The 27,991-nt window shown below is 34.1% G+C and overlaps 1 protein-coding gene across 4 annotated transcripts in view; it reads left to right on the top strand.

Moving 5' to 3' along the window:
- The window catches only part of MAGI3 (membrane associated guanylate kinase, WW and PDZ domain containing 3), a 213,368-nt gene that overhangs the window by 93,772 nt on the left and 91,605 nt on the right, over positions 1-27,991 (top strand). For all 4 annotated transcript variants that reach the window (XM_051992999.1, XM_051992997.1, XM_051993001.1 and 1 more), the window contains exons 2-3: positions 19,287-19,403; positions 22,659-22,778. In XM_051992999.1, coding sequence (XP_051848959.1) covers positions 19,287-19,403; positions 22,659-22,778 — 237 coding nt within the window. The remainder of the gene's footprint in view (positions 1-19,286; positions 19,404-22,658; positions 22,779-27,991) is intronic.

Here is a 27,991-nt window from a genome sequence, read left to right as displayed (position 1 = left end):
ATCCAGGAGAACATTGTCCACAGTAACAGCAATATTTGATGATCAGCTGTGAATGACTTAGCTACTCTGATTTAATAAAATGATCCAAGAAAATTCTAAAGCACCCATGTGAAAATGACATCCCATCTCCAAAAAGAAAACTGATGATGTGATGAGGATCAGGAAAATGGGTTGGTCTCCTAGTTCTCCAGAACATCAAGTTAGGGCGGGTTCACAGAGAGAAACGCTACACCCAAGGCTATGATAAGAAAAGGCACTTTATTAAAGAGAGAGACATCAAGATGTTCTCTTAGTGGGCAATGTCAAAGAATTGCCCAGAGACATTTTCTCAGGGCTTATTCTTATACAGAAACAAAACAATTTGGGTTTTGCATCCGAAAGGAACATACTTGAGATAGGGTGTGGGAAAAGTCTTTCCCAGCTAATGTAGATTTTGCATCCAAAAGGTGCATAATGTATGGGAACAGAGTCTTTCCCAGGGAATGCAGATGCTCTTCTGGGTGAGGTTGCATTATCCTCATCAATAGTAGTATATTTTTCCACTTTTTTTTTCATTATTTTATTTTTTGCAATATGGTTAATATAGAAATACATAATGCATGATTTCACTTGTATAATTGTTCTATTGCTTGCTTTCTCAATGGGTGGAAGGAGGGTCATGATGAAGGTGAACGAGATAAGGTGAGATCTTTCAAGACAGTAGTGAAAATCCAGTAAGGCTTCATCTATTTCAAAGTTTGAGTAGTACTGAAGGACTTTAAGCATTAAGTCAAGGGCATACTTAAAATGTCTCCTCCCTGCTATTCTCCGAAGGACATACTTAAAAAGTCTCCTCCCTGCCATCCTCCTAAGGACTTACTTAAAGTCTCCTCCCTATATACTTAAGCCCCCTTGTTATCCTCCCTATTTCCACCAAATATGGGCAACTATGTACTTATTGGTCAAGTTCAATTTCTTGGGTAGTTCAGGCGTTTAGAATGTAAGATCCTCAGCCAATAAGGATGAGGGTCAGTGGTGGGAGGGGGAATTTGCGTTAGGGATTAAAAGCCTTGACCCTGCCCCCTACAGTGGTTCCTCCCTTCAATTGTCTGCTTGATGGGTGGGATGCCTGATTCTCATGAGAACGTATAATAAACTTTGCTTCTAGAGATCTACCCAGTCTTTTTTTATTAATGGTTTCTGACCCACACACAGGGAATTTAGAGCTCAAAATCTTGAAAAGTAATAAATAACAGTATTCTTATTTTTAATAATACCTACTTATAAGCAAAATGTTTTTCCAAATAATTAAGACCGTCTTTTTTTCTGCAAAGATTTTGCAACTTCTATAATTTTGAATGGAAATTCTTATTCTAGCTATTCTTTTTGTATTTTGCTGTTTATATACAGGAATGCTTTTGATTTTTGTCGATTTAGCTTATATTTTGCAAGTTTACTGAAGTTATTGTTTCAATAAGTATGCCACATCATTTGCATTAGATCATGTGATACAAAATGATGGTAGAAGCCAGAACCCTAATCAGCTCATCTGGCCTCCATTGTTCCAACTTTAATCCACCCATCCTGTCTCCATTGTTACATTGAGATAGGTCAGCCTCTGATACTGTTTTGATTAGAATATCTTTAAACAAGTCTGGGGCCTGATCTGTGGTGAAGACTCCACCTGGTTCCTCCCATTACTCCTCAGATCCTGTCCTTACTCCTTCTCTCCCCTGAGGCTTTAAAAAGTCCTCCAATAAGAAAACACAATATTTGGTTGCAGCTATGAGCTATTTCATGAAATAAATAGCAACATTTGTTACCTGTGATAAGCATCTCCCACATAATTTCTTCACATCTCTTGAACCATAATTCTACCATCCTAATAATCTAAAATAACGCTTTCCCGTTTTGTTACTCTCTAAAAATCTAAATCAGTGCTCTGTCTAATTCAAAAGCATGGTATATCATAAAGTGTGCCGTATTTGAAGTTAAAATAGCTGGATTCAAATCTTAGTTCTGCCCCTTCAAAGACTCTTAAGTACATCTTTTAATTTTTCCCTGCTTTATTTTCCTCATCTTGAGGCAGAAGACACCCCAACAATATTAGGGTCCCCAGGTTGGTGTTGCAAGTATGATGAAAGAATTGGCAAATTCAGTTTTCTCCAAATTAAGGGGCAAAGATTTATTACATTCCTAACTGCAGGCTAAATTATAAGAGAATTTAACAAAGAATCAGGAGCAAGAAGATAAGTTTGTAGGAAAAAGAAAGATCAGATTCTTCAAGACACTGATGCTAATTTTATGTTTTAGATGTAAAATTGAGGAATGATAGAGGTAGAGTTGACTCATTATTGAATTCTGTGGCTTAGCGCCAGATTTGAATAATGATTTTAGAAGTGGAATTGGGGAGTATTGAATTCTAGGGCATAAAGATGAAGTTGCACCCCACTATTGAATTCCATAGTTTCTCAGAAACTTTGTTATTACTGACCAACAGATTGGTATCTGACAGCCAGCATTATTTGTGGCACTCCCAAGGCCATGTAGTCTTAGTGATGAGGGGAGCCCCAAAACTCTCTCAGAAAAGCTCTCCCCATAGAGACCCACCCCAGGGAACCAAGATAAAATGATTTCATTCTGTTATCTGGGTGGGACTAGTTGAGTACAGGACCACTTAGCAGGAGTTGGAGATCTCCACATTTCTCTGGAGATTAATCCAGGAACACTCATTCAATTCCAAGATTCTCTATTCTGAATCCAGCTCAAACTGCTCCCAGCCCTTACCAAGGGCTGCTCATAAAACAAGCTTCTTTCAGCTCAATCCCTTGCAGAGGACCTAACTTGTCATGCCAAAGAACATCTCTCTCCTTGACATAGCTGCAACCCTCTGCCCGCTGAAATGACATTCTCTTTCACCATTACTCCCTCTTTATCTTTCTCACCTATTTCACTAACAAGTCTTTATTCACCCCTCTGCCGGGATTTCTCTGTTAGATCTTTAATAATAACTTCTTTTGCCAGTTTAACTTTTCGGGTTCGTAAATTCATTTACAAAAGACTTGCGCCGAACCCCATCATTAGAGTTGTTGCTATATCCTCCCTAGGAGCTATAACGTATCACTCATACAGAAAAATGAATGGGTTAGACTAGATGGCCTCTAGGGTCCCTGCTAGGTCCTAAATATATCATTCTATGAACCTGTACATGGAAGAGAGCTAAAAATATAGGCAGAAGATATGTTAATGGTTATAGATAAAAAACTAGCCTTTTTTTTTTTTCCAAACCACAATCTCCTACAAAGAAATAAGGTGCCCCAGTATTATTCTATGTGTACACGTGTGTGCATGTGTGTGTGATGACCTGAGACAAGTAAATGAAATTGCTTAAGCAAGATTATTTGCATTAGGGGAACATTTTTACTTTAATGTTTTGCTTTTAGTAAGTAGATAACATTATTTTTTAATAATAATATCCTCCCCCAATGGGAGAGGTGAAGGGGGTTTCTGCTATAAATCTGTCCATGTCCCACCACAGAATTCTGCCTTTTATCTTTTTTATCATCCTTTCCTCATTCTTCTTTGTGACTTTTCTTCTTGTTATACCTCTTTTAGGGTGCTAAATCCCTTTTAGGATTTAGCTTGCCAGTCAAAGACATTCTTACCTCATTGAGTGTTCCCTTTCTCCTTATTGTGAGTTCCACTAGAGAACTTGTCTTTTCCATTGTTTATTGTTAAAACCTCATTCCTTGCTAATTGTATGCTCTGCCAAATCTGTTTCATATTTTATCACTCATGGTGCCTATTTTACTTCTTCATTTTGTCTGTAATCTCTTCTCATAAATAAATCTACTTTTTGGCAAGGAGAAGGCGAGTTCTTCACATTTGAATTGCTATTGAATCCCATCATTTGGTGCCTACATCAATCTCATCAATAACCTGGTCATTTTTTTAATTAATAGTGATTTTTATTTTGTTTGTATTCAGCATATTATTATGTTAGTGTTCCTAATCATCTGAAAAAAAGTTGTAACACTTTTATTTTTGTTAAGCAACTTATTTCAGAAATTCTGATTCATTGTGAAAATTTGGTTATGTGAGATTTAGTAGCTACCTTAATGCTTAATTGAAATATGCTATTTTGAATTATGGTTATTAGTGAAATGAAATAAATTTATGTATTTACTTTTTTTCAATTTAATTAGAATTGAAAGTAAGAGTAAACCATATTTTGATGTAATCCTAAGTTATCAATGCATTGCTTTATCTTGCTACTTGGTGCATTTACTTTAAATTTAATTATCCCATTTTAAAATTAACATTATGTTCTTTATAATCACTGTTGTTTAATTTTTTTTAATGGAACTACACCATTGGCTTGTCCCAGATTTCTTTGGAGGTTGATCAGATCTTTGCATTTTAAAGTTTCATTTTTCAATCTTTTTTTTTTTTCATAGAATTATTTTATTGATTTCTTTTGATTTTACATTATCTTTATATCTCCATTTTTTTCTCCTTTATCCCCATACCTAAGGATCCATTTCTTGTAACAAAATAAAAAAGAGAGATTAAAAAGTAGTTCTGCAAAATTAACTAGTCCATCAACCAATGTTTGCAGTACATTCATATAATGCTCCATACCCATGGTTCCTCACCTTTGCTTCTCCCTTTCTCCCTCCTTCCTTTTTTCTTCCCTCCCTTTCCTTTCTTTTTCCCTCCCTCCCTCCCTTCTCCCCAAGTTTGACCATTATCATTAGACAGTGTTAAAGGTTTTTTTGTTTGATTTTTCCTTTTATTCTAATTGAGTCATTATGTTCATTTCTGGTCTCCCCCTCCCTCCCCCAATTCTGATGTATTAAAATGGTTTTATTTGTAAAGTATTGTTTCTCCTTACTGGCAACTGTACCTTTGAAATTATTTTTGTGTGTTTGTACATACATATGTGTGTAAGATTATTTAGATTTAAGATTAGTTTATTTCTAAAACAAGAGATGGATAACTCACTGATTATGATTACAATTCTTTTCCCCTCCAAATAAAAAAAGCAACTACAAGTAACCCTTTTCAAAAGCATCTTTAAATAGAAAAATTTATAATAGCAGGCAGAAAATACTTTTTTTTCCCTGAGATTATACCATTTTCATTTCCTTGATATGTTTTTCTCAATATTCTCTAAGGAGCAAATCCAAAATTTAATGCAGAATATTGTGACACTTCAAAGAAAATTGTGTTCAGGGTCTGTTCTTTTCATACCAAGTTACTTGCCATGGCAACTGAGAATGGTTAAAACTAGAATAGAGGAGAGTTATTTAGGTTTTATTTCTAGTAACTTACATTGTGTTCTTGCATAGTACAGTACACTCTTACATAAGGCTGTATATTGTTGAATTCTTAGAAAACAGACACAATTATGAAAACACAGTGTAATTGGAACAATGAATGGGAGAAGTATATTATCAAAAGTAACAAAATAGTTTCTCTCAGATATTTATGTATGTATGTATTTAAGACAAAATTTATGTATTTCATCAAAATGTGCTGTCTCATATTTCCTAAAATGCTAATCATAGATCATTGATATTCAAATAATAACTCTTGCATATAACCGACAATTTAAGAAAAAAATTTATTGCACTCTTAGATGATGATATTAGACTTTCCAAAATTTGTAATATTCGGGTTGGCTCTTTTAAAGGTAAATAATAATTATAGATGTGATTTCAGTCATATAATGTGTTCCCCAGTATCTAGAAATTGTTTTCTGGCAAGTACAAACAGAGATTGCCAATATTACATATCCTGGATGTCTCTAGAAGCTGAACCAAGGAGCAAGAAGTGCTGGAGTTCTACATTATAGGATTAACCCTACTGTACCTTCCCTCATTTCCATTCATTTTAATTAACCCTCATTTCCCTATTGTCCCACTCTAGATCTGCCTATCCCTTCATTATGTACTCTAGAAATGCTTTCTTTATTTTAGTTCTCTTCTTCTTCCATTCTCTCACATTTACTGAGACCCAATTTATGCTCCATCATGGCTGCATCCCTAACCACCACTTATTAATTCACTAATTTATGGTCCTAATGTAGGAGTCAAAACACATATTGCTACTCACTGTCACTTTTGGAATCTTCTGTTAGCATCATTCAACAACTTTTTAAAGGTTCTAGCTCTGCAAATTTACCACCCAATTCAGATTCTGCTGGCTACTGTATACTGATCCTGAGGACATTGTTTTATTTTGTTTTGTTTTGTTTCCACCAAATCCTATCTACACCAAATCCTGTCATCATACTAGAAAATTTAGTTTATATGTTAATATCTTTTTCAATAATTTAATTTCCCAGTTCTTTAATCTATTATACTTTTATGACCTACCCTTCCATTCTATTTCATCTATACACAAGTGTGATTATACCTTAAATCTTGCCATCATCAACAAGTTTTCTACATCCTAGTTTAAAAACTTCTTATCTTTATTTTGTTATAATTTTCTCTTATTGCCTCCCTCTTCTATCATGCTTTTCCTCCTATAGCTTACCACTGCTTTACCTATATTCTTCATTCTTATTGTGATAACCTCACCTCTTTACGACTCAATACTTTTCTGTTCCACATCCCCTGTTCTACATTCTTCTTCATTTCATTTCTAACATCAATTTCTTGGTAAAATTGAAGTTTCTTGCAAAAGTCCAACCCTGTATTACTTCCACCAGACCTCCTTTTTTCTTCTACTCACATACTGTATCTCTTCCTTTCTTGTCTAGGATTTTCAATCCATCTTTTTCTCTCTAATAGTCTTTTCCTCTCTTCTGGTTTCTTCCTTAATACCAACAGACATGCCCATTGTCTTCCCCATATTTAAAAAATCCTCACTTGATTTAATCATTCTTGCTATCTACGTTTCCTCTCCTTTCAAGCTATATACTTGGAGAAAATATGTACATTTAATGCCTTCAATTACTTCCTTTCATTCTTCGAAATCTTTATAATTTAATATTTGAGTTCATTGTTAAACTGAAGCAGCTCTCTGCTTAATAAATTCTAATGGCCCCCTCAGTGCTTATTTTTCTTGACCTTCTGAAGCATTTAATACTGTTGACCATCTTCTCCCCTTTAAGTTTTTGTGAAATTTCTCTATCTTAGCTCTTTTGCTTGTCAGGACCAGTTCCTTTGCTGAATCTCCTTATCTCTTGCCCACTAATTATAAATTCTTCTCCAAGGCTTTTCCTGACTCTTTTCTCTCACTTGTGTTCCTCAATTCTTGGGTGTTATCTCCATGCAAATGAGATCTATAGATTCCAGATGCCAGATCTATAGATCAATCCTATTCTCTTTCTCCTGAGTTCTAGTACCATATCACTAACTGCATATTGGACATTTCAATCTAGATGTATTTTAGGTATCTCAAACTTAACAAGCTCAAAATAGAATTGATTGTCTTTCTTTCATATCTACTGATCTTTCAGACTTCACTACAGCTCTTCTTGAACCCCAGCTTTATAATCTCTGTTATTTTTTTCATTCACCTCACATATCCATTCAGTTATAAAACGCTGTCATTTTTTCTTCACACCATCTTTTGTGTTTATCCCTTCCTCTCCATTCACCAAGTCATCTATTTGGTGTAATCAAATCACCAAGTGCTTACTATAAGACAGTCTCTGTTCTAGGTGCAGAGGATACAAATAGGAAAAAAAATGTAACTATTCCTATTTGCAAAAGACTTGTATTCCAAGGGAAGGGACAATAAATGTCTATCGATATTTCCAGCATAAATTTAAAATCAATAAAAATATGTATATGTATGTATAGAAGTGTGTGTATATATGCATATATGTTTTATATATAATAACATTTATATGGCACATACTCTGTATCACATACCGTACTAAGTACATGGCAAATGCTATTCATTTGATCCTGACAAGAACCCCAGGAGATAGGTGCTGTTGTTAGCCCAGTTTTACAAATTAAGAAACTGAGGCATACAAGTTAAGTCACTGGTCCAAGATCACACATCTATTACATATCTGAAGCAAGATTTTTAGACAGATTTTCCTGACTCCAAGCCCACATTCTTTCCATTCCTCCAGACTTTTAAGCTGGCACTCTTTCCAATGTACCACTTAGCTGCCTTTTGAGTAGTATAAGGTAGTTTGAGGAGTAAGGGCACTAGTAATTTCAAAAGATTTCATTTAAAAGTCTGTATTTGAGCTGTCCCTCCTTTTTATGATGAAGTAGTCAGAGTTAAGTGACTTGCCCATCTAGTAAGTGTCAAGTGACTGAGGTTGGACTTGAAATGTGGTCTTCCTATGTTCTATCCACTGCTAGTTAACTGTCGCTTAAGCTGCCTCTTAAGGAGAGAAATGGAAAAGGAAAGAGGGAAAGATACTCCCAGTTCCTAATTTAAAAAAAAAAAAAAAAAAAGCAGTTAGATGGTGCAGTGCATAAAGCACTGGCCCTGAAGTCAGGATGACCTGAGTTCAAATCTGGTCTCACTTAATACTTAATACTTCCTAACTGTGTGACCTTGGGCAAGTCACTTAACCCCTATTGCCTCAGCAAAAAAAAAAAAAAACAAAAAACAAAAACAAAGACCTTCATCAGTGGCTTGAATAATTTAATTAGCCTTCTAATTGGTCTCTCTGCCTTAAGTCACTTCCCATCTAATCCATGCTCCACATATCTATTTGCTAAATTGATTTTCCTGAAGTTTAGAGCTGATCTTGATATTTCCCTCTATATATCAGTCCCAGTGACTAAAATTCCAATTCCAGCACTCTTTATGTAATCCTAAAGCCAGGCCTTTTTTTTTTTTTTTTTTTTTCCAGCTTACAGTTCCTCTGTCCTTGATGTTTCCTTTCTAACAGAACTTGTTTATAGTAGTCAGTGAGACCCACAGGGAAAGGCTGGTGTTGCTTATTACCTTATACTGAAATCACTGATAGGAGCAGATTCTTTAAAAATGGTGTTTTTGTTATCACCTTCTATGACCCCACTATTCTGTCACTGACATTAGAAGTGAAAGAGAGCTGCAGAGAAGTGTAGGCAGTTTCCTATCTGTATGTTTCATGGTTTGCCATACTCAGAAAAATTAATCTTAGGGGTCAAGCTTCTAGTGATAAGCCTCTGCATTCTTAAGGCTAGTTCATGAGCTCAAGTTGTTAGATTTAATATGACGTATTTACTAAGCATCTGCTATGCCAGGAACTGTGTTAAGTGTTTTATAAATATTATTTTTTTTGATCATGATAACCCTAGAATGAAGGGTAGACACTATTTTACTATTTTATTTTATTTTAAAATTATACTCACTTTACAGCTGAGGAAACAAAAACGGGGTCACACAGATTATAAGTATCCAAACTCAAGAGTTCCTGGCTGTAGGCTATAGCACCGTATAATCAGCAGCACCACCTAGCTGTCTTTTGTGTGTTTTGGGATCGAATAAAGTGGTCAAATTGGTTAGGTAATTGAATTCAACAGTCAATAAACAGTAAAAAACAATTAAGCCATTTGTATGTGGTCTTAGTTGGCATAAAACGTTAAATGTGAAAGGGATCATAAATATTTTCTTTTCCATTGTCTTCATTTCAAAGATTAGAAAATCATGGCCAAGTCAAGACTTAACACCCTTACTATTCATCTCTTACATTTCCTTCATCAATTTTGTGTGGCCAGACTATGAGCTCCTTGAGGGCAATTTTCTCGATTTTCTTTGTATTTTCAGCATGTGGTGTACAAGTATATGCCTGGGCCTGGAAAGAGTTACATGAACTGATGCTAACTGAAATGAGCAGAACCAGGAATTAATTGTACATGGCAATAATCTTGTGATGATGAGAACCATCTATACACAGAGAGAGGACTGTGGGAACTCTGGATCACAACATAGCATTTTCACTTCTTTTGCTGTTGTTTGCTTGAATTTTATTTTTTCTTATTTTTTTCCCTTTTTGATCTGATTCTTCTTGTGCAGCAAGATAATTGTTTTAATATGTATGCCTATATTGGCCATGTTTAACATATATTGGATTACTTGCCATCTAGGAGAAGGGGTGGGAAGAAGGGGAGGAAATTGGAACACAAGGTTTTACAAGGGTCAGTGATAAAAAATTATCCATGGATATGTTTTGAAAGTAAAAAGCTTCAATTAAATATATGCCTGGCACATAATATACTTAATAAACATGTGTTAACTTAACAAGAAGATGGGCTAGTGGAGAGAGTCCAGGACTTGGAGATGGAAAGACCTAAATTTACATCCAGAATAGGAAAGGACACTTAGGATTTGGGTAACCTTAGGCAAGTAATTTAACCTCTTCCTTAGTGTTCTCATTTCTAAAATGGGGAAAATAATGGTACCTATAACCAAGGGTGGTTAATATGGATGAAAGGAGAAAATTGTAAAGCTCTTTGCTAGTCTTAAAGCACTTTTTAAATGCTTGGCATCATCATCATTATTATTGACTTGATTGTATAATTTTCCCCATTAGAATGTAAACTGTGAAGGAAGAGATTTTTTTGCTTTTTCTTTGTAACCCTGTATCATGGTACATTGTCTTGGCATATAGTATAGCATTTAATTAATACTCATTGATTAATTAATGGCTCCAAAGATCTATCCTTTTTGCATAGAATTTTTGGGTTTCATAAGAATCTAAAATATCGATCTAAAGAAGTCCTAGATTAAATTCTCAGTTGCCTACTACATAAAAAAGTTTCTAATGAATTTGAATTGGGAAACATAAATAACTTTGTTTTCTAGAAATTCGTTTTTTGGAAATTTTAATTATTATTAAATTTTTTTTTGCTAAGGCAGCTGGAGTTAAGTGGCTTGCCCAAGGTCACACAGCTAGGCAGTGTTAAATCAAATTTGAACTTGGGTCCTTTTGTCTTCAGGGTTCGTGCTCTATTCATTGCCCCACCTGGCTGCCCCTGGAAATTTTAATTTTTGATCTATTCGTAGTAGATTTTTGTCACCTTGTGCCTTATAGGTATAGAAATAGCCATTTAACTTTATCACCACTTAAAGGTTAAAAAATACATTTAAGATGCGCAATCCTAAAACTATTCTTGTCTGCTCTCTTGATTGAAGGCATTTCCCCATTGTGGCATAGGTTCTTAGAACTTTTCACATTGTACATTACAAATTTTGCATTAGTAAATTGAAATTTTTCATTAAAAAATTATCAGTCATTCATCTAGCATTTATTAAGTGTCTATTACATGCCAGATGCTATTTTAAGAGCTAAGGAGTCAAAAAATAGTTTAAATGACAAAATAAAACAGTGCTTGATCTCAAGGAGCTGAGTCTTAATAAAGAAAACAACATTAGAACAACTGTGTATAAACAATCCATAAACAAGATAAATTGGATATGTTCTCACAGGGAAGACATTTACGTAATCTTAATGAGATCTGGGAAAGGCTTCCTGAAGAAGGTGAAATTTTAGCTGAGACCTGAAGGAAGCTAAGGAAGATGGAGGGGAGATATGTGTAGGGAGACAGGTCCATGTACAGGCAATAGCCAGTGAAAAAGCTATATTATATTCCTTCAGTATATGGAAGTGTCCTATAAAAGGACCAAGTATAAGAAGACTAAAAAGGAAATACCCAGGTTAAGACAGGCTTTTAAATGCAAACTGGAAAGTGTATATTTGATCCTGAAAATAAGAGAAAATAATAGAATAATAGAAATTGAATGGTCAAACTTGCATTTTAGAAAGCTTTAGAAAGCATAATAGAAAGAAAGTAGGTAAGAGTGGAGAATGGAGTGGGGAACTGAGGAATTAGTAATCTCTTAAAGGAATGAATTCTACAAGTTATCTGTTTGCCCATTGTTAAAATTTGGTGATGTTTATATGTAAAGTTCACCTTTAAAAAAAATCTAAGCTTGAAAATTAAAATAATTTGCACCTAAAAATTTCTTACTAGGCACATCCTCATCTTCTCTTTTAATTATCTTCTTTACCAGCTTTGAGGCAAATCAACAAGAACAATACTTTTCCCTCAAAACTTAGAAATTCTAAATGCACAACTATAATTTGCAAAAATTACTAAATCATAGTTAATGTCTATCCTGGAAAATTGAAGGGTACATTGGAGAAATTTCTATTTTCTCTCATGAGAAGGTCACAAGAATAAAGCCCCTCAGTTGGTACTGTGCTAAAGAGGTATAATATTTACCTGGCAGTAAGGCAGTTTTTAAAGTGATACCTGTCATGAGAAACAGAAGCAAATAATCATTGTAAATGATCTTACTACAACTCAATATAAATAAACAGATGAACACTGTTCTTTTAGAAGAACTAGGATTATATAAACTTTTTTTGTCAAAGGGGTAGAATTCCTAAGAAAAGATTTCCTTTTTTTTTTCCTTTGAGAAAGTAAAGAATTGATTTCTGATTTGGGTTTGGTTCTTTTTTAATTTGAGTCTGTTAATAGATTCAGAAGGAAACTTTTTATACTTTGGGTATTCCCTTTTTAGAGCATATAAGAAGACAAAAATAAGAATCAAATCAAATGAAAAAGTTATCAGTTGGTTGAGAACCACAGTAGCAGAAAGAGTAACTAGAAGTCATCACTGGATCTTCAGAATATTTGTAAAGAGTTCTCTTTTATTCCTTTGCTTTCAGTGTATAATAGTAAAAGAAGTTGTAATGATTTAATGTGTCCTTTTTTATGATGGGATTTCAGTATTTCAGGAATGTGTAATATAATCATTGTCAGTAGATTAATGCAGGTTTGCAACTTTTCCACTTACTACATGGTCTTTATGGATTGTTCTATTATTCTTCTTTCTTCCCTCACCCATTACCCTTCCTCCTCCTCCCCTCTCCCCCAAATGGTGGTCAGCCAAACTTAGTAATATTGGTCTTTATCCACTTTTAATTTATTGTATTATGGAGTATAAAATAATGGTCAAATCTGTCACATTGTAAGTTTATAATAAATGCCTAGTCAGTAACTTCTCAGAGACTAGCTTTTACTATTTACTTTGTATGTATCTTATATGTGCTTACATATATACTTATAAAATTTGCTATATAACATTGAGTTTCTTGAGGGCAAGGGCCTTTTTTTTTGTTTGTTTCTTTCTATCCTGAGTGCTTAGCATACTAGACTTAATAACTTAATAAATATTAACTTAATAAATGTTTGTAAATTGATTAAGAATTTTTCTTGATTTACTTTGGTGATTTTTTAAAAAAAATTCAACTTTCCAAAACTTTACAATGGACCTACAAGTAATAAATTCTGCTAAAAGTTTGCAAATATTGCTGTTTTATAGAGCTAATGAAATCGTAACTAATAAATCCGTTCTCTAAAATTTTAATCATTCTGAAGAGCCTATACTTAATCCATACTTAATTATTATGTTTGTAAATTCACATTTGTTACTTCTTTCCATGGAGAATGACATTCTAAAGTAGTGGTTACCTAATGATGCTAACTTCTTTTTTTTATTATTTTCAAAACATATGCAAGAATAATTTTTCACCATTGATCCTTGCAAAATCTTGTATTCCAATTTCTCCCCTCTCCTCTGCCCCCTCTCCTAGATGGCAAGTAATTCCAATATATGTTAAACATGGTAAAAAAAAAATGTAAATCCAATATAGGCATATGTATTTATATAATTATCTTGTTGCACAAGAAGAATTAAATCAAAATGAAAAAGAAAATAAACTTCAAGCAAACAATAACTAAACAAGTGAAAATGCTATCTTGTGATCCATATTCAATTCTCATAGTCCTCTCTCTGGGCGTAGATGGTTCTCATCATCACAAGATTATTGGAACTGGTCTGAATCATCTCATTGTTGAGAAGAGCCATGTTCATCAGAATTGATCATCATATAATCTTGCTGTTGCCATGTACAATGATCTCTTGGTTCTGCTCATTTCATTCAGCCTCAGTTCATGTAACTCTCTCCAGGTCTCTCTAAAATCATCCTGCTGATCACTTCTTACAGAACAATAATATAACAATAATATTCCATAACATTCATATACCATTACTTATTCAGCCATTCTCCAACTAAAGAGCATTCACTCAGTTTCCAGTTTTTTGCCACTAAACAAAGGGCTACCACAAACATTTTTTGCACATGTGGGTCCATTTCCCTTCTTTATGATTTCTTTGGGATATAAACCTAATAGAAATACTGCAAGCCCAGTAGAAATACTGCTGGTTTAAAGGGCATGCACAGTTTGATAACCTTTCCAGAATGGTTGGATCTCTTCACAACTCATCAACAATGTATTAGTGTCCCAGTTTTCCCACATCCCCTCCAACATTTGTCTTTAAATTTTCCTATCATCTTAGCCAGTCTGAGAAGTGTATAATGGTATTTCAGAGTGTTTTAATTTGCATTTCTCTGATGATGTTAAATAAAATGTAATCTTTCCTTCTGCTTTTCATAACTTAATCACATACATAATTCTTTTAGCTTGTATTTTTAAGAGTTTTATCCTTTATTGTAGAAGCTGCCAGATCCTGGATAATTCTGAGTGTTGCTCCTTGATATTTGAATTGTTTTTGTCTGGCAGCTTGCAGTATTTTTTCCTTGAGATTATATTTTTGGAGTTTTCTATGTGGGATCTCTTGAAGATAATCAATGAATTGTTTCAATGAGTATTTCCCCCACTCTTTCTAAAATTATTGGGTCAGTTTTCTTTGATGATCTTTTAAAAAATGCTATAGACATTTTTTGGTTATGGCATTCAGATAAACTAATAATTTTTAAATTACCTCTTCTGGATCTGTTTTCCAGGCAGGCTGTTTTTCTAATGAAGTATTTAATATTTTCTTCCTTTTTTTTTTCCCCCATTCTGTTTAGGTTTTTTAATTCCTCATGTCTTCATAGGGTCATTAGCTTTCACTTGCCCTATTCTAGTTTTTAATATGTGTTTTTACATGTCTTTTTCCAATTGGTTAATTCCACTTTGAAGGTAGTGTTTTCTTCAGTGGGTTTTTTTTTTTTTTAATTTGGCCAATTCTATTTTTTAAGAAATTGCCTTCTTTTTTCAACTGTTGACTCTCTCTCATATCTTTCATTTTTTTTTTTTTTTCATTTTTTTCTTCTACCTCTCTTAATGGCCTTTTAATGTCTTTGATGACCACTTCCAAGAAGCCTCTTGGGCTCGAGACCAATTCATATCACTCTTCGAGATTTCTCTGTGGACATTTTGTCCTCGTCTGAATATTGGCCTTATAATAGTCACCACAGTACCTTTCTATGTATGGTCAAAATTCTTTTCTGTTTCTTGCTCATTTCCTTTCCTTTTCTTTTGGCATTTCTCTTTTTTTACTTTTATGATAGAACTTTGCTTCTGGGGTAAAGGGGGTACTGTCCCCAAGCTTCTATGCAGTTCTTTGGCTTTGAGCACAGGGGCTCCTTGTGTTTTCAGGGGATAGGTTTGCCTGCTCTTTTTAGGAAACAGCCGGAAAAGTTTGCTTTCTGAGCTGGGCCTGGAGGCTGTCCCATTGATCTGCCCCTCTATCGAGCCAGGACTGAGGGTCTCAGTTGCTGATTTGCTATGATTAAGACCCTTTCACCGGCTTTCCCAGAGTCTATCTGAGCTGAACTGAACACCCTTTTCATCCCAGTGAGACTAACCTTGCTGAAAGTTTCCAATCTATCTTGAATTGGAGAGTGGTTTAATTCTGTCAGATTCTATTCAGAGACTTGGTTTCATATAGTTTTCGAGGGAAACTGGGAGAGCTCAATCAGGTTCCTCGCTTCATTCTGCCATCTTGGCTCTACCCCCACTAAAACTGTGTTTTTAGAAAGTCGCTTTAATAGCTGAATGGATGATAGAGACAGGCAGACCCACCAGCAGACTATTACAGTAAGTTGTGAGATAATGAGGACCTAGAACTATGATATTGTCAGAGGAGAGAAGGAGGCATATCTAAGAAATGCTTCAAAGATGAAGTTGGCCAGCCTTGATAATAGTTTGGTCAGGGTTAAAGAGAGTAAGGACTTCAGGATGACTCCAAGGTTGTAAGTTTGGTTGACTGAGAGGATGTTTGCCCTGGATAGTAATAGGGATGAGCATATAAGGTGAAAGATAATGAGTTGTTTTGGATATATTGAGTTTAAGAAGTCCACTGAACATCCATTTTTAGATATCTGAAAAGCAATTGAAGATAGATATAAGACTGAAGGTTAGTAGAGAGGTTAGTACTTGCCCAAGGTCATACATTTAATAAATAGGTCATTTATGTTATTTAAAATTCTCTTTATGTCACACAATTTAGTTTCTGAATTATCTTAGAAAAGAAAAACTCATATTTTTCACTTTGTAAAGAGCTTATAACAAAATTTGAAAGTATGTGACACATACTGATTTTGTGACCCAGACAAGGTACTTACCTTTTTAGTACTGTAGTCAATTTAATGATGTGAACTCTAAACCAGATTATTCTCAGGAATTGCTAAACTACCACAGTCAGGTTGCTTTTTCCACACTGTCTTATTAGCATTGCATGATGTAAAGTCAGAACTCTTAAATCAGCCTCTGTGGTCTCTATTGTTAATCCATTCATCCTGTGTGCAACATCTGAGCTGTCTTTATTAGCACATCTTTAGATAACTAAACTCCTCCCTGGTTCCTCCCCTTACTCTTTAGATTCTGCACTTGCTACCCACCCCCCTCCCAGCTTGACTTTAAAAGTTGTTCCCCCTCCAGAAGTACATTGCTCAATCAGTATTATTCTGCCCTCCTTAGCCATATTTGGTTGAGCCCATGAACTGTTTCATGTAGTACATAACAAATCTTTGTTATTACTTGTGATAAATGTCTCTGACATAATTTCTTTATTTTGTGAACCATTTCTCTTTTATACTAGTTTAATAATATTCTTATAAAATTATGCTCTCCCAAATATACTTCATATTATTACTTCATTTAAGATTAAATTGGAGAGAGAGTGAGTACTCCCTATCCTATATGGGTAAAGGGGACGGGAAGGGCAGAGAATCCAAATCTGGGAATTCTAGCTGTCATAGGTCCAGCCCCTATCTCCACTCTGCCATATTCATTGTTGTGAAATTATCTTGACCAATTATAACTCATTTGTTAATATAGCTTACTTAATTTATACTTTGCAATTTGTTACATTTCTTACTCTGTAGACAAAAAGGAAGATTGGATTTTGTTTAAGAGGACCCATATTCAGATCCCAATTCTGACCCTTACTATGTAACCTTGGGTGAATCAGTGAGTCAGTCTGTGTCTTCTGTATGGAATGAAAATGAGGCATTACAGGTGCATAGAATTGTTAATTCATCCATCCTGTGACCAACATCTGAGCTATCTGTATTAGCATATCTTTAGACAACTAAACTCCTTCCTGATTCTTCCCTTTACTTATAAAATAAATATACGATAGATAAATCAAACATTTACTGATAATAAATCTTATTTTCATGACTCCCACATTTAGTTATGTGACCTCCTATGGAATTGCAAGGAAGAAGCTTTGAACTAGAATACCTGTAAGTTTCCCTCCAGCTCTAAATGTAGGCTCTTCAAGTTAATATTAATAACAGGATTTTACCGTTGCCAGAAATATTTATTTTATGAAAGAATTCTGGTATTTTCCTTGCAACTATTCTTTATCAGAGTTTCACTTAGAGCCTCAATAGGAATAGACAGTAGAAATTAGAAGCTGCTTCTACTCCTAAGATGTGAGATATTCAACTACTTTTGTCTTTGTCTTCTCACTTGAGACAGCTCATTAGTTCCAAACACAGAGTTTTCAAATTTTTCTTTCCTTTAGGAGAAATGTTCTTTGAGCCATTATTTTTATTGCATCTATTCTTATTTAATTTGTTTTTTTATTATTTTCACATTAAAAAATAATATCGGGGGCATCTAGGTGGCTCAGTGGATAGAGCACCAGCCCTGAAGTAGGACCTGAGTTCAAATTTGGTCTCAGATACTTAACAACCTGGGCAAGTCACTTAACCCCAATTGCCTCAGCAAAAAGTAAAAAAAGAAAAAATTAATATCGGTTCAAAACATTTTACATCATCCCTAATTAAAACAATGTAATTAAAATTGGGGAAATCTTGAATTTAAAAAAGTGTAGCTACAAGTTTAATTACATGAAGATCATAAATACATTTCAGGGTTATTCTAACCCCAACCTTTGTTTCCACTTCTTAACAAAGATAGGGCACTAATTCATTTTTATGAAGTTAGGACCCCACTGCTTTGTTCTAATATTCTAGAAAATGGTTTCCTACCATAAATCCTTAGGGATTCTTTCATATGGGCTTTATGTGTGGAAAATGGTACAGAAACAGTTACATCTCATGTAAGAAGTTTGATCGCAACAGCTAGCTAAATGAATATGGAGCAACTACTGAGCTCATAACTTTGACAACACAGTTTTGATAATAAGTTAAAATCAGATAATGGATACAATTATTGATTCAGTCTGTTATGTCTCATTGTATCTCATTTCCTTTCTAATAAGTTCCAACTAATTTGGGGTTTTGATTGTTAATTGACACTTAATTGAGATAGTGGTAGGGTATAAATTGTTTTGTTTTTTTAATCTTTGTTTTGTCATATGCAAACTCAACTCTATTGCTCTCTGGAGTAACCTCCACTCCTCCTAAATCTTGAATTCCTCACTTTCTTGTTTAAGTCAAAATTACTACTCTATTAAGGAAAATAAAACTTATTTCCTTGCAAATATAATGCCTTTCTATTACCTAAGTAGGCAGAAATTCCTTACCCACTCTCTTTACTAATGAAATCGGATTGAGGCACCTTATTACCTTGGCTGAAAGCAATATTTACATTTCATAAAACTGGCCACAAAGGTTTTTAATGATCCATGTATACATGTATATAGTTTCTAACTATACATTTATATAATATGCACATATGTGTTGCTTTGCAAATAGTATTCTATTTGCATATCATGTAATTAAATAAAATTCTAGGACAATCTGGTTCACAAAGATTTATCTGTATTATATAGTTATTGTTACACTATTCTTATCAGTTTCATAAGTTACTGTGCCTCATAAAATTAAGCCCTAGGTGATAAAGCTTTGTGTACCTTAGATTGATCGTTGGATGACAATCTCACCACAGCTATACTCACAGCCTTTCTAATTAGTCAGGATTTGCCAGAGCTTACATTCTTTTGGAATAGCTTTTTGTAACACAGGATACCAGCCATGGAAGCAGACTTTTAATGAAGGTAGTTGCTAATATTTGCAAAATAACATTTTTTCCTTCTTCTTCTTCTTCTTTTTTTTTTTTTGGTAGGAAAAGTCATCAATAAAGATTTGCGTCATTATTTGAGTCTTCAATTTCAAAAAGGCTCAATTGATCACAAACTCCAGCAGGTGATCAGAGACAATCTCTACCTGAGAACCATCCCATGTAAGTATATGAATACGATAATTAACATAAACATGTTCTAAGTAAACGAAAGATATATAGATTTTTAAAAGAGCTTTTTATAGCATCTACTATTTGCTGGGCTTTTTATGAATATTATCTCATCTAAGGTAGGTGCTATTATTATCCCCATTTTACAGTTGAGGAAACTGAGGCAGCAGAGATTAAGTGCCTTGGGTCACATAGTAATTATCTGAGACCAGATTTGAACTTAGATCTTTGCGCCTCCAGGTCTGATGCTCCATCCTGTGCCACAGTATATTTCTTGTTGGACACTGAATGTGTTGATAACACACATTCATTTCAGTAGGGATTTAGAAACGAGAAGTTTATTGCCAAACTTGCTTTGAAATACTGAAGATAAAGGAGGGAGAGCAGGTCTAATGATTTGGAAATTAAAAAGAAGCCGGGCTCTATTTTCTCTACTTTTGGCCTTGAGGCAGAATAGGGAGCTACAATAAAATAGACCACTTCTAAACTTAATAATAACAATGGAAAAATAGCTAATACTGACAGAATGCTTTAAGGTTAGCAGAGCACTTTTATCTTTTTTAATCCTCACAGCAAGTCTGGGAGGGAGGTGCTGTTATTAACTTCATTTTACAGATGAGGAAACAGGTCATACAGAGATTGTGACTTGCCTAGAGTAAGTAAATGGTAAATTTTCAGCTGGTAGATACCTGAGATTAGATTTGAAATTGAACTCGGGTCTTCTGACTCCAGGTCCAGTCCTCTCTGTTCACTGTGCTGCCTAGAAACATAGGAGCAAACATAAACATATTTGAAAATCTTGATTTTCTTAAATAATTATGCTCCGATAAAATAATTTTATGCTTCATGAACATGCATTGAAATATATTTTTTTGCCTTTATTTTTATTTCCAGTGCTTAGCACAATATGTGGCATGTGGTAGATGCTTAATAAATACTAATTGACTGACTGGTTGTATTTGATTGATATGTGTAAATGAGGTAGTTTGGATGTATTAGGTTATAGGAATGGAGAGAATTGAGAAACTGAGAAGTTAGGATATTTGAGTAAACAATAGTTTATATGTTTGTTGAAGTTTCCTGGAATGAGGGCAAGAATTGGGCTGGAAAGATTATGAACTTCAGTGAGGTACTGGCCTCATTGAGAAAGGAAGGAGAATATCTGGGAATTCTTCAGAGTAGATAATAGCTACCAGAATCTTTATTGGGTGGTAAATTTGAACTGATCGAATCTCAGAGAATGAGAGGTTACTGAATAATGGTAATAAAGAGAATCAGGAAGTAGCAAGCATTAATTACTTAATACAAGGAATAATGTCAAAGTAACACTGCCATATTTTTATCACAAGTTTTTCCTAGTTCTTCTTTACTGAAAGCAGTAAAAAAAATTTAAAACTTCTCTACTAAAGTTATTTTCACTTAAAGGATGATTTAGCCTTATTTTATATATGTAGCTATTACTCTAGGTCTTCTCATCTGGATGGTAAGAATAGTCCCTTAGACAGTTCTGATTCTAGTTTCTCTCTGTCCATTTTGTCTTCCAAAATTTGTCAATGATGTTCCTAATGTACAGTTCTAAATAAGGCATTCTCATACTCAGTAAACTCAAGGAGTTTCCTGTTGCTCATTTGATGGAATAAGTGCAATAATTATGATTTGTTCATTTCGTGAAGTTTAGTTTTACGTTCAAATCTTATTATTTCATACATTTTAGAAATAAGTTCAGAAGCTAATGTCCGAGTAGCAATAACTGGATGAATTAAAAAAGTAAGCAAGATGGGCAGCTAGGTGGCTCAGTGGATAGAGCACCAGCCAAAGTCAGGAGGACCTAAGTTCAAATGTGGCCTCAGACACTTAACACTTCTCAGCTGCGTGATCCTGGGCAAGTCACTTAACCCCAATTGCCTCAGCAAAAAAAAAAAAAAAAGTAAGCAAGATATTATAAAAAGAAACTGATTTCTTCAGTGTAATGTGCACTTTTTGTGTAGCTTAATTCCAAAACACAGTAACATACTTAGAGTCTCACAAGTAATATCAGAAGTGAAATTTGAATCCAAGTTTTCCTTACTCTTAGCCTGATACTTTTTTATGAAAGCTGTTCAAATCAATCAATTTTAACATTTTATGAATTAGGCTAAAATATTTACAACCTAGAATTTTTTCTTTTTCCTTTCCTGGGGCCCGGTTAGCTTTCTTAGAGGCCTTCTAGAGTCTTGGTTTCAGTGGAGAAAAGGAAGGAGGACAGTCCTGCCACCAAGGTGGTGTGAGATGGGATGAATGAATCTGAGTCCAAGGACTTGTGCTTCAGCCTCCAGTCTGATTGTCTTCTGTAGCTCTCTTTGAATTGAACCTAGCTGAAGCTTCCAGCTTATATGCTCTACACTGAGTATAAACCAATCATTATATCACTAGGAAACCATTATTTGTTGTAAGATTAAATCAATCATACTGAACTTAGAGAACTTTAAGCATCATGCTAAACTAGATAACCATTGTCTCATCAATTCCACTGAATTAGCACCTTTTAAGAATCCTTGTTTCAAGTTCAGAGTTCTGTCCCATAACATATATTTTTACTTCACATAGAATGTAGGTTTAGGTTGGTGCTTGGGAGGTACATTATACATTGAATAATAATAGCTAAAATATTTACATGACACTTTGTAATTATTTGATTCTCAAAATTAACCTTGGGAGGTAGGGCTATTATCATTCCCATTTTATAGGTGGAAACTGGGGCAGAGGCCAAGTGAATTGCTCAGGGTCCTAAGCTGGAAAGCATCTGGAGCCAGTTTTGAGCTCAGTTTCAAATCTTCCAGCTTAGTGAGTCACTTATTTCACTGCCTAGTTGTCCCAGGATCAATAATATGGCATGAAGACTAGGCTGATGAGGTGGGAGTTTTCCCCTTCTATCCATTGTGTCACTTTCCTTTCCTTGTAAGCAATGATATTTGAGAATTAGGTTCTTTGTTGAAGTTTAATAAAAGTATAAGTGTTAGTTTTTAACCAATTAAACTTTCCTGACACTCAGACTCAGCTTTTCAGAGTCTTTGTAGTTTTAAATTTCATAAATTCATGTTTATTTTTAAAATTCTCTTTTCTCATCTATACATTATTTATTGTCCTCGTTTTATTTGAAGACTTTTTTGTGAGTATCACCAACAGTGTTTTTGTGAGCATCGTCTGAATATTTTGTAAGCCAAAACAAGTTTTGTAATTGCACTTGTCTCTTTTTGTCCCTTTCAGGCACCACGAGAGCCCCCAGGGATGGGGAAGTTCCAGGGGTAGATTATAACTTCATTTCTGTTGAACAGTTCAAAACACTAGAAGAGAGTGGAGCACTGTTGGAGAGTGGAACATATGATGGTATGTGGCCCAAAATGCTTTTCCTCCAGGAATGTTTGCAAATGATAGGAAACACCTTCAGCAAAATCTGACCCGTGAAATACAGAATGTTTGTAAATGTTTTCTTCCTGTAGAGGATCTGTTTTCTTCATTGAGATGAATTTGATAAATTACCAAAAACATTGAAAAACCAAGAGAACTTGTCGCTGATACAGGGTAGAATAAGAATAAACAGGAAAAAATAATTTAAAATTATTAAAATAAATTATTAAAATAAAATTAGGATTCTATTTAATTGTAGAGAGCAAGGTTGGCCCCAAAGAAAAGTTTAGAAAAATGCTCTCTCTCTTCATCACAGAGGCAGGAGAATATTGCTTATAATATTTTGCATAATCAATGTTGGTTTTGCTGAACTTTTTAATCTCTTTTTTAATCTTTGTTATCAGGAATGGCTATTTAGAAGAATGCAGAGAGAGATATTTGGAAAATGAGTGTGATGTAAAAATAGATCAATATGAAAATAAACTTTTAAGAAAAAAAATTATTTAACTAAAGTACTATATCATATTAAAAAATTGAAAGTGAGCTGTTCTTTAATAATTCAGGCTACCTTATACAATATATACTTTACTGATTCCTAGTGAATTGAAAGGTATTCATTTTATATTTTATGTGTGTGTATATTATATTATATTATACATTTACATATAGCTTTCAGATTTCCAAAGTACTTTCTCCAAAGTAATGTGTCTGAGAAGTGTAGGTATTATGCCCATTTTACAGGTGAAAAAACTCAAACTCAGAAGTAAAGTGACTTAACATAAAGTTGCACAGCCGGTAAGTTTTAAGGACAGAAGATATGTGGCATAGATGTCTGATTATCAAGAATGATGCTTGGATTTTTCTATTCCTAAGAAATACTAGCAATTGATGTTCCAAATTAAATCATCATTTTGGTTCTGAAGCTTGAATTTTTGTTTTGTGAATTAAGGAGAGGCCAGTGGTTCTGTATATGTTGTAAATTATCATAAATGTAGCTTGGTTGTCTAAAAATTCCCAACTTAACTTGATTATAGAATGTTAACTTCCCAAAATATGTAGTGAATGTTCTACCAAATGAGAAGTTGATAGAATTGATGGTTTTTCATTGTGTACTAAAGATCTAGCCATTCGAGAACTTTTTATAATAGAAAATAGGAAAGGGGTACGAAGAATTGCAGATATAGATTCCATTTCCCCAATCCAGTTAGACATCAAGGAGGAAGAGGATTGCTAATATTTTCATAATTCATTATTGTCATTCTAACCATTAGTTACTTCCAGATTTGAATGAAAATGAAAATGTTTTCCAGATATAGCAAAGGAGATAAATAATTTGAGAATAGGATGAGTACATGTTGTTTCTGTTATCTTGTTTTCTCATGGAGACATGTTGATATTTTCAGTGGTACTTGTATCCTGTCTAATACTTGTAGCTACAAAATGCAGCTTTATATTTATCAGTATAATCATCCATAGCATATTAAATATGAAGATATAATGGGAAGATATTGACTTGTTCTGGGATCCTTTCTAGCTTGATGCTGTCAAAAAAGATATGAATAAGATGTTATTAATCATAATAATTTTTTGTCAGTTTTAGATTGGCAAACTTCATACAGGTTATGTTATTATTTACTTTCTAACACTCTTGTATGAGTGAGTACTACAAATTTCATCCTCATTGTATTGATAAATTAGCTAATATTTAGAGATTGAGGCAGCAAGGTGGCATAGTGGATAGAGCACCAGCTCTGAAATCAGTAGGACCTGAGTTCAAATCTGGTCTCAGACACTTAATACTTCCTAGTTATGTGAGCCTGGACAAGTCACTTAACCCCAGTTGCCTCAGGGGGAAAAAAAATTTAAAGAGATTGTCACTTGCCTATGGTAAATTAAATCCATGATTCATTCTAAGGTCAACATTCTTTTCACTAAATCATTCAGCCTTTTTATCATTTTGATTCTTTACAACGAGATCTTCATTTTCTAATTTGAAGAATATCCCAATATCAGCATTCTTGTTTTTTCTTATTAACAATTTCCTCTATTCCCTGAGCAATTCTTTTTCACCAAATTGGCTGACTTTAATTTGTCAAAACACTTTCAACACAGTGTTTTCTTTGTCCCCTACCCTAAGCTACTAAGAGAACATCAGTAACTTACAGCCTATATATTTACCTTGCTATCTGTACAAAATCTTTAAGGATCATCCATAAAAAAATCAAGGGTATCTTTAGTGAAGGTTTTGGAGGAATAAGAAAAGTGTAAATCAGTAGTTGAGCAAATCTTTACTCTTTGATAGTTAACCCAATGGAATAGAGAAAATAAGATCCCAATGGGCATTATTGTTGATTATGAAAAACATTTGATTCAGAATAGCCTTATGGTTTCTTTTACAAGATGTCACGTTCAGACAATCAAAAAAAGCATGCAAGTACTTTGAAAGATCATCAAAAGAAGTAATCGTGTTTAGCAGACCTCAGACGAAGCATAAAATAGGGAGATACAAACTTGCTAAAGGTCTTTATTCTGATGAAGAGCCAGTATAGGGTCCAAATTTAAGAATGATGTTGATAGTAAGGGTCTTCCTTCAGATGACAATTTACTGACTGTATCAAGTTCCTAAATAGTATAAGCCTCCTGGAAGACATCTCTAATCATTCAAAAGAGTTTGGCTTCTATTCACACAGAAAAGACCAAGTAGATGAAGAATATCACACCAAGTTCTTGTACATCAGTGTATGGATACCTAAACACAAACACACACACACACACACACACACACACACACACACACACACACACGACAGTACAGATGGAAAATGAATTAGGTCCACAGTTAAATAGGAGGCATAAGACTGGATTTCCTTTGGGAAATTGCACTGCTTCTTCGTGACCCCAAACTATCAATGAAAGTAGAAATAGAGTTCTATTTTTTGAATACTGCTATTGTGTGAATGTCTCTGTGTGGCAATACTACATAAAATATGACAGTCTTCAAAGAATCAAAATTAATATTACAAAGAGCAACAAGAGATAGAGTATATTCACTAGAGTGAGTAGATGGCAATGCATAGCTAATTAAGAATTCTGAAGAACAAGAATATTATAAGGAATGAGGTGCTAGGAAGAGATTTATGAGCTATAGTCAAGGGTACAGTCAGATTGTATCACTAGTACCTTTCTATGTTAGGTGAAAGTAAGGAAAAATCCTTATCCCTTAAGTAAGTTGGATCCTTTGTGGTAAAACTATGGGAAAACATGAGTAAAGGTTGCATTAAGATGGACAGTGATGGAAGGATTTCAATCAACATCATGGGAAGGAACTTGCACACACTGGCTATAAATTTTTCCCCCAGCTTTGTGCTTCTCTCTTAGTCTTGACTATATTGGTTTTGTTTGTGCAAAATCTTTTTAATTTAATCAAAATTATCCATTTTTCATTTCATTGTGTTCTCTAGTTCTTTGGCCATAAATTCCTCTCTTCTCCACAGATCTGAGAGGTAGACTATCCCTTATTCTCCTAATCTGCTTATAAAATCATTCTTTGATGTCTAAATTAGGAACTTATTTCAACCTTATTTTGGTAGAAGATATTAGATGTTAGGATGAAGAACAGAAGTTGGAGCTACAAGTTAGAGTTGAATGATTGACAGATTATGATAAAGTAAGGGAAATTATGATATGTGAACTTTTTAGTATATAATATGATATAAGTAATAAAAACAGCCAATTAACAGGAAACAAGTAATGTCTGATAGGAAAAAAAAAAAGGAAATATAGGAATGAAGTTTTTAAGGATTGGGTGATTTTATTGAAAGAATTTAATGTCTCAAATAGAACAACTATCCAAAATAGTTTCTGCATGAAATTTAAGAAGCATATAAAAATTGTTAAATGTTCAAATAGATCTCTGCTATTATGAGTTTGCAAGTTCCTTTCAATGATGTTGATTGAGCTTATTTTTTTTTTTCATTTTCATTGGTTTTTTTTTCCCTTCTGATCTGATTTTTCTTGTGTAGCATGACAACTATGGAAATATTAAAATATGGAAAAATTAGAATAATTTTTCTCAGGTGTCTCTCCACTCCACTCTATCCTTCATTCAGCTGTTATATTGATCTTCTTAAAACACAGATCTGACCATGTCAGTCCTCTACTCAGTAAACTCTAGTGGCTCTCTGTCCACTTTAGGATCAAGTATAAATTCCTATGTTTGGCATTCAACACCTTTTACGATCACCTTTTCACCCTCGTCCCTAAACTTTCCAGACTTTTTATACCTTCTTATCCCACAGTCAGGAATACAGTGCATTGGCTACTCATCTCCACTTTATCCTGTGTATATAATGTACGTAGTTGTTTACATATTTTTTTCCCCATTAGTTTGTGAGCTTCTTGAAAGCAGGAACTGTTTTTTGCCTTTCTTTGTATCTCCAGCTCTTAGCCTAATATCTGGCACATAGGTGATATTTAATAAATGTTTGTTAACTCTCTTCTGATAGATTTGCATTTATTTGGCCTGACTCTTTGAGAGGTACTAAAAAGGTCATAACAATGCTTTCATATCTGTACAGGTTCAAAAAAATGTTATGTGGTAATACGGAGTCATTAATTTTTTGAGCACCTAGTATGTCTGAGACATAGAATGCAATACAAAACTAGGAAACATGTTAATAAATTTATTTTCTAAGAGGGAAAATAATCCATATTCCCCCATAACTATGATGCCCTTCTAGGGTGGCATTTAGATGGCTCTGGGATCTTAAAGACTGGAGCTTTTACTATTCCTGCCAATCTGGAAGGCTGTAAGTGACTGACTGTATGTCATCTGTCTAAGGATCATTCTTGTGGAAAGCAGAAGGTTTATTATCAGCTTGGGCACAGACACAGAAACTTAGGAAGTATTTTAGTGGATTACACACACAGACAAAATTAGATCCTCAATTATAACTCTTAACGTGAGGGATATGGACTATACTTGTGATTTCATTGGCATTGAGAATTTCCAAGTCAGGAAATTCCCTCTTCCAAAGCAAGCCAGCATCTTCTCTATAACTAATATAGTGACTTGTCTAGGGTATGTGGGAAGGTGGGAGGGTGGGGAGAGTCAAACTTAAATATAGAAGGGAGTCATGCATCCCTGTGGGCCATAGTTTAACTTAGTTTTCAAATGTAAAGTTATGTTTTAT

Source organism: Antechinus flavipes, chromosome 4 (genome assembly GCF_016432865.1).
Source record: "Antechinus flavipes isolate AdamAnt ecotype Samford, QLD, Australia chromosome 4, AdamAnt_v2, whole genome shotgun sequence".
NCBI classification, from domain to species: Eukaryota; Metazoa; Chordata; class Mammalia; order Dasyuromorphia; family Dasyuridae; genus Antechinus; species Antechinus flavipes.
This window is presented reverse-complemented; position numbering and strand designations above follow the sequence as displayed.